Here is a 7,667-nt window from a genome sequence, read left to right on the forward strand (position 1 = left end):
ATGTACAACGTTTTACTATTATATATTCAAAAAATAAATAGTTACTAACATTTCTTGTAATATTATATTATGCGTACCTATGAGTATTGAGTATAATATAAGTGCGAAAAGAATAATTTTATTTCCCCCGCGCCCAATATGAATATATTCAGTAAATCTTATCTAAGCATCTAACACATGGTATAAATGAAAGTCGAATTCCGTACTAGCGAGCAGTATTTAACCGTGATAACTTCATAGTTCAGCATAGTTCATTCGTTAGTGGTCAGTCTGCAATCTGAAACAAACATCCGATCACAACGTCCCTGGCCTGAGGAATAATTACGTATTTTTTTGATAAAAATTTACTAATTTATTTACTTGATTTGAAAATTGAAATTAACTAGGAATGGAAATAAAATATTTTATAATATACCTAATCGTCATTTGTCACTCTTTCTCGATTAAATAATTTTCTCAATCAAACCGTTTTCGCATGATCAGGATTTAATCAGTTTATTTTCTAATCATAATATGTGTTGATTGAACAATGAATGAACTTTGGCTTAAAAATATTTTTGAATTATTACAACAAAATAACTAAAATCGTTGATATTCGTTTAGATATCGAATTTTGTCCAAAAAACTTTAAAAAATCAAGTTTAAATAGATTTTAGATTTTTTTATTCTGTTATTCTTGACTGATTTTGTCAAAACTAACTTAAATGCATATAAAAATAAAGTCGTGCCCATGTATCTTTAATCTCGTAATTTTAAATGGATATAATAAATCTTATAAAGAGCCATGACATCTTGTATAAACTTTTTAAACCTTTTGATCGAGCGAAAATACATTTATTTGATATTATAACTATTATATCATCATGATTAAAGTTTATTACGGACTGACATAGTACTCATAGTGTCATCTTGCTAACTGTTGCTATGTTAGTGAAGTTTTTTCTTCACTTTTGTATCAATCGTGTTATCACTTATCATGACAGCAGCATAGATAACAACATAAAAAAATTTATTGATTTAATATAAAAATCTTATGTTTGAGATACCTATTAAATTAGGTTAGTATATGCTTAAAAAGATGTTGCTAAAATATTAAGGCATTATAATTCTTTACATATGTAAACATTATATTATTTAATGTTATATACAAGGTGATTCTCTTTTATCATGAACCACTCAGTGTTTACAGAAATTAAAATTGCTATAAAACCTTTTTTTTAATGATATTTTTATTATTTTCATTATTTTTAAAATTTTTACTTTTTTTGAAAAATACAGCATTAAGTAGTGTTTGTAATATAAGAATCACCTTATGTATATTTACGTTTAAAAACAAATATTAAAATTTTATTTTTATATTACTTTACAGTTAACGGCTGCAGAATTAGTTTGTAATAGCCTGTCATTTTGATCTTTGATTATCATATTCAATTCACAAATTATTTGTTCGAGCCTATGACATTTTTGAATTAGACATGTGTTCTTTTGTCAAAGATCTGACACTGCTGTTTGGACAAATTGAAAATTTTTTTTCGATCTCCGAGGAGTACTAAAATCTACTTCAGTCAAGTCACCAAATCTTGACGAAGAACAGAATACTTTTCTAGGGGATACAGATGAGCTCGAAAATAGTTTCCTGTATAGAAATAACAATCAAATATTGTTTTAAAATAATATTATATTTAAATTACACATTTATCAGTTAGGTATCTTTTAGATTGATACAGTGGTGTTTCTGGTGATTAAACCTAATTTGAATCATTTTCATCTTTACTGTAAAAAAAAATAAATATTATGTATAATTTTGTTTAAAATATTGTGATTTAAATAAATGAATAATAATTTTACTTTTTCAAAACATCTTGAGTTGGTACTGCATCATATACTAATCATTTTTTGGAACCATGAACAAAATAATCCTGTGATTTAAAATGGTTTGAACAAATTTTATCCCACTGGCCAACACTTGTCAAGTTTAATTTACTTAACCACAAGTTTTTTCTTTGATCTTTGGGAAACCTTAAATATTGAGAAATAAATATTATGATGTAAAATTAAATTATTAAATTCTTAATTAGCTACTTACGAATGAAAAGACAGTTTATATTATTTATCGACGATGATCCATAGTACAAACAATTATAAACCATTTAAAAAAATACTAAAGTACCTACAGAGTACAGTTATAAATATTAAATTACAAGTTATAATAGTCTTAAATAACAAATAATAAATTATTTTAATTATTGATAAACGAAGTATTATCTATGCTTATACTCTGTGTTGATAACATAGTTTTATCATAAACCACTAATATAATCACAAGTAACCAGTGTGGTAACATATATTCTCTTCGGTCACATTACGCCGTGTGTATTAAGTATAGGGATGTCCTATCCATGTATATATTATCTATGGGTCAACTACGACAGACAACAGCCGCGAGCTAGTGGTCGTCTGACAGATAAAATAAATACAATAAACGAAAGATAGATAACAATATTGTGATAATGTGATATGTATCCAATACTAACTGTTTACCGTTTAGTGATTATAGTGAAATGTGAATGCGGTTAATTGTCCGTCACACAAATTACAGACATCTGACATACGGACATTCTAACATTTAGTTACAGGCTAGTATTTCAATTGCCAGAATGTCAGTAGTCACTAATCAGTATTATGGACTAGTGGGCAGTGGCGTAACGTAATACGTTCACAGAACACTGAAAGTATTTTTAAATCTTACTGGAGTACCCTTGCCCCCCTTTCCACCTTCTCATGGCTACGCCACTGTTAGTCTCAACTAAAATAGTTGTCAGTCGGCCAGTCTACAACACTTTGTGGAGTGTATACTGCGAAACAATTCTAAAAAACGACTTTGAACTTGTTGGAGTCCATTGGGGCATCCAACAGGGTGCGCGATACACCTGTAGCACTCATAAGTTGTTTTTATTCGTAAATCGCGATTGTGACACATTTTAAGGAAGAAATAAATAATGTCGTTGTACGATAGATAGTAGGTAATAATAATGTCCGTTATTTCGTAGTCGTCTATTCGACTAGCGTCTGACGAACGCTGAAATACAAGACGCAACAAATAACTATGATTATCGATTAATAATAAAGTGATGTTATTACGTTCTACAGTGATCAGTAGTCGATCGTTAAAAGTCTGCGGAGCCGTCGTCGGGCGGTGGAAGAAAAGCGATCTCGATCGACGTCGTCACGACAGTACCTACGAATACGACGGCCGGTTCCGTCGCTCAGTTTCGCCTCGTCACTCGTGCGTTTCGGTCCGTCTCCGTCCCGTGTTCGGACTGTTCTGTCGGAAGACGGTGGACAATCACGTACGGCAGTCGACACTCGACAGATATAGTACTGCGACACACGTACGTGACATTCACACGCGGACAGTCTTGTACGGCGTCCACCATCGCCGTCGTCATAGACGGTTGCAGTTCGTCGCGTCGCATGCAGTGACGTATGTATAGATTCAGCGGTTGTTTGCCCCCTCGTTATTTGTGTTGCTGATAAATCACATACACACCAACATCACCCGACAGCGATAATATTTAACAATTTAATATTAATATAGTACTAAATTATACAATACTTGATTTATATGTGAACAGAAAATAGGTAGGTAACGCAACAATACCGGCTGCGTTGAAATAATATACCTACATAATACACCAAACGATTGATATATTCGTTTTTGGTTTTATTTTTCTACTCATAATCCTGCCTACGTTTGTCTTTGGCTCTCGGGTGCAATTGACGTGTAAGTCATTGTTGGTCATTTTTTTATTTATGAAATCTCATAGTTGTGGTTCCCTCCCTTCCACTGAAAACGGCATGTCTGTTGTGGATTTGGGGGAGTACAGCTGATAGACGCCACACTTATGTCTACTGTGTGTTTTTTTTAACCTAGTCAGCCTAGTCTTCACACGACTAGAAGATGTTGTCACGTTTTAGCGGCCACGTTGTGGTCGTCCTGCTCATAGCAGCGCTCAATACTGGTCCGGCGTGCACAGAACTTATTGGCCTATATGAAGACACTGATTTGATGGAAATATTGGATAAAACGAATTTTAATGACAAAGTGTTGCAAGGAAACACATCTTACGTGATTGAGTTTTACAATGCTTTTTGTGGACATTGTATAAGGTTTTCGACCCCTTGGAAAGGATTTGGAATTCAAGTCTACGGTAATAAACTATTCATTTAATATTTATTTATTTAAAAAAATAATTGTGTAGGTAATATACTGACGTAATTAAATATGCAAATCATTTTTGAGTTTCAATTAAAGAATTTTACCATTCAAATTGAGATTTACATTGTACCTATTGTGTATACCATAAAAAATTGCAAACATTGTAATTATGTTTTATACAAAATATATTATTTCTTGTCTGCAATCATTAATTTTTATTATACATATTTATCATAAATTAAAACATTTATAATATAATTAACAATTGTGAGTTGTATATAAAATAATATTTTGTTAACTTATTAAAAAAATGTTTTAATATTTAAATGTAATTTATTTGATAATACATATACTATCATTACACTAATAATAATGTCAGATAATATTAAGAATATTAAAATATAATAGTTAAAAAATATATGGTGGGAGTTTTACCATGACTTGTATGCACTAGCCGCTATTTGGACTTATGACGTATTATTATAATAAAAAATGGTTCATAGGTTGGTAATATTTTTTGAACTGTATTGTTCTTACACTTTTTAACACATACAGTCATACTTTATAATCAATCATAGTTTTTAGTTAGTTACTGACATTTAAAACCATAAATTAATTTATAGGTACCATTAATTTTAGTACTTAAACATGAAATAAATTATATTTATCTAATTTATTATGTACATTTATTAAAATAGGTATATCAAATCAGTTAACAATATTGGGTATCTATAAATATTGAACGGTACCAATATTAAAATTAAAAAATACTTATGCAATCAGAGTTTTAATACTAACACTTGACTACTTGAATACTTAAAGTCTCAAATAAGACTTAACTTAGTTTTGAATCCAATGTTATTGAATCGCGGGGGATTAATTTATCATTGGATTTTTTATAAATAAATATTAATTTAATAGTAATAATTTTTTATAAATTGATATTTATAATTTACGTTTTTTGCTTTGAGTTATTAGTGTATTACGTATTATATTATATTAATTTGTAATTAAATTAACTGTTTACTCATTTTTATTTTGAACACACTACAAAGTAATCATGGTTCATATTTTTTACTTCTAGTAAGACCTTCAATGTGATATTTTATTAGAATATTTTCTTTTATTACTTTTGATTTTCACTTAAAAAGTTATTGAGTTATTTTCTACCGTTTATACCTATTGTTTATTTTATTAATTAGGCACCAATAATATAACTAGTTAACATAGTTATACAAACTATTGTATGTTATAACTTATTACTTGGTATAATTTGGATCGTTAAAAATATATAATAAAATAGAATGAATTGAAATGTATTAAAGAATTTGTAATTTGAAGTTAGTTTTTATCCTTTAAAATGTAAATGTATACTTAGTTATTTCATTTGAATTGTATATGTCTGTTTTTTGGAGCCAAAGAATACAAATGTATATTTTTTAAATATATCGACTTAATTGAAATTACCGAAGAGGAAAATTAATGTTTTTAATGTAAAAGTATCATTACAAGGGAACGGAGTTTTTTTAAATAAAAACCATAAAATGTTATGATTAGTATTTTTATGAATTCAATATTTTTTAAATTTTGTTTTATGATTTTATAGGGTGGAGGAATTATGTAAAAGTTGGTGTAATTGACTGTTCAAATGAAATAAACAGTCAAATATGCCGAGATTATGAAGTCATGGCTTATCCTACTGTACGCTACTTTCCTCCTCGGCCAGCATCAGATAATATTGGTAAAGATTTTATTAGATCTTTTAATATACAAGTTATGAAAGATTTTCTCATTAAAATGCTTCAAGAAACTCAAAAAAACACAACTGAATCAATTTTGTGCGATATACAGCCCTACGAAAAAGCCAATGTAGAATTGGATACAAATAATATTTTAACATTTATTGTAATTGATAAATCAAACAATAAGCTTGCTCAGGAGCTCATTATTGATTTCTGTCCACTCAAAAAAGTTAAAATAATAAGCGCAGAAAATTCTAACACAGAATTGTCTGACCTATTAAAAACAGAAACATATCCAAGTCTTTATCTTGTTGAAAACAATAACCAATTCAAACTTTTAGCAAGTGGAAATAACAAAACAAGTTTTACAAATTCCATTAATAAGTACTTGGAAACAGTGCACATGACTCCATTTAGTTTAATTGATATTACTACAACGCTTTATAATTTATTATTTCAAAAAGACAAAGGTTCAGTGCATACTGATAATACAGTTTATTTGTCAGATTTAGAAGCTACTTTAAGATATTCTTTAGAACATGAGATTCTATCACGGAGTGTTATCACTGGCGAGTCATTAACTGCGTTGAATAGTTACTTAGAACTTCTTATTGAATGTTTCCCTTCTAGTATTAGAGGTAAAAAATTCATTAAGTTAATATGGGATCATACACGTTTCAATAAAACAGTGTCTGGAGAGAAACTTGGAAATTTTATTAACAACTATGAATTGTTGTTAAAACCTTATGTTACTAATCATATTTGGATGGGATGTGAAGGTAGCCAGCCAATGTATAGGAAATATCCATGTGGCTTATGGACTATGTTTCATACACTTGCAGTACAAGCATCTATGAAGAATTTGATAACATTTAATGGAAAACAAGTTTTGGAAACTATTGCTGGTTATGTAAAACATTTCTTTGGATGTACAGATTGTTCTGAACATTTCATGAATATGGCTACAACAATTCAAACCAATGTTTCTTCATTGGATGATGCAGTGCTGTGGCTTTGGTCAGCTCATAATCAAGTAAACCAGAGACTTAAGGGTGATGTTACTGAAGATCCAATGCATCCAAAAATATTATTCCCGTCGAAAGTACACTGTGAAACATGTTATCAAAATAGTACTGATATGTGGAATAAAACCGAAGTGCTAAAATATTTGAAAAATATGTATTCAGCCATCAGTCTTCAAAAGACAACATATGATAATATTCATTCTCAACCTAAAAATTTGATAATCTCCAGTAAAAGATCTATTGACGATGATGATGATATTAATTATAATAACAATGTGCTTGATGAAAAAGTATGGATGTTTGATATTAACACTTGTATGGTAATATATATTTTATCATGTATTGTTTTAATGACCTTATTTTATTTACTGTTGGTGAAGAAACACTGTAAAAAAAATAAATTTATTTATTTGATACTGGGTAAAGTTTGATTGTTACTATAACTTAAATGTTTTTTTTTCTATTATTAAATATAATTTAAATTTGTTACTAAGATATTATATATTTTATACAACTCATCTACAAATTTAAAAATAATTTATTTATAAGACTGTGTTATGTAATAAATACAAATAGATTCTGATATATTAAATTAAAAATGTATTCTTGCTTTCACATTTTAAATATTATAATGAAATGTTACCTACATATTATTAATTTTAATACAAATAATTCTTTATT

At 28.6% G+C, this 7,667-nt stretch overlaps 1 protein-coding gene and 1 long non-coding RNA gene across 5 annotated transcripts; one reads left to right on the top strand and one right to left on the bottom strand.

The window, feature by feature from the left end:
- Positions 1-1,495: 1,495 nt before the first annotated feature.
- On the bottom strand, positions 1,496-2,146 carry LOC113551118. Its single transcript, XR_003405106.1, has 4 exons — positions 2,087-2,146; positions 1,849-2,019; positions 1,692-1,773; positions 1,496-1,636 (listed from the first exon to the last, which is right to left on the bottom strand). It is a non-coding gene; the product is annotated as an uncharacterized LOC113551118 (long non-coding RNA).
- A 434-nt stretch (positions 2,147-2,580) lies between these two features.
- LOC113551091 (sulfhydryl oxidase 2-like) lies at positions 2,581-7,434 on the top strand. 4 transcript variants are annotated; one of them, XM_026953145.1, is made up of 5 exons: positions 2,582-3,023; positions 3,151-3,484; positions 3,636-3,784; positions 3,935-4,211; positions 5,826-7,434. In XM_026953145.1, exons 4-5 carry the CDS (start codon positions 3,962-3,964, stop codon positions 7,415-7,417), a joined length of 1,842 nt encoding a protein of 613 aa, XP_026808946.1. In that variant the 5' UTR covers positions 2,582-3,023; positions 3,151-3,484; positions 3,636-3,784; positions 3,935-3,961; the 3' UTR covers positions 7,418-7,434. The 4 variants fall into 4 exon arrangements, with proteins under 4 accessions (XP_026808938.1, XP_026808946.1, XP_026808930.1 ...); XM_026953129.1 differs by having other exon boundaries at positions 3,151-3,784; XM_026953151.1 differs by lacking the exon at positions 3,636-3,784.
- Positions 7,435-7,667: the final 233 nt, after the last annotated feature.

Source organism: Rhopalosiphum maidis, chromosome 4 (genome assembly GCF_003676215.2).
Source record: "Rhopalosiphum maidis isolate BTI-1 chromosome 4, ASM367621v3, whole genome shotgun sequence".
NCBI classification, from domain to species: domain Eukaryota; kingdom Metazoa; phylum Arthropoda; class Insecta; order Hemiptera; family Aphididae; genus Rhopalosiphum; species Rhopalosiphum maidis.

Excerpts from the sequence above, each read along its gene's own strand:
- LOC113551091 (XM_026953137.1), top strand. The coding sequence starts at position 3,962 with ATGTTGTCACGTTTTAGCGGCCACGTTGTGGTCGTCCTGCTCATAGCA. Across the intron at positions 4,212-5,825 it reads ATTTGGAATTCAAGTCTACG|GGTGGAGGAATTATGTAAAA; the intron begins GTAATAAACTAT and ends ATGATTTTATAG.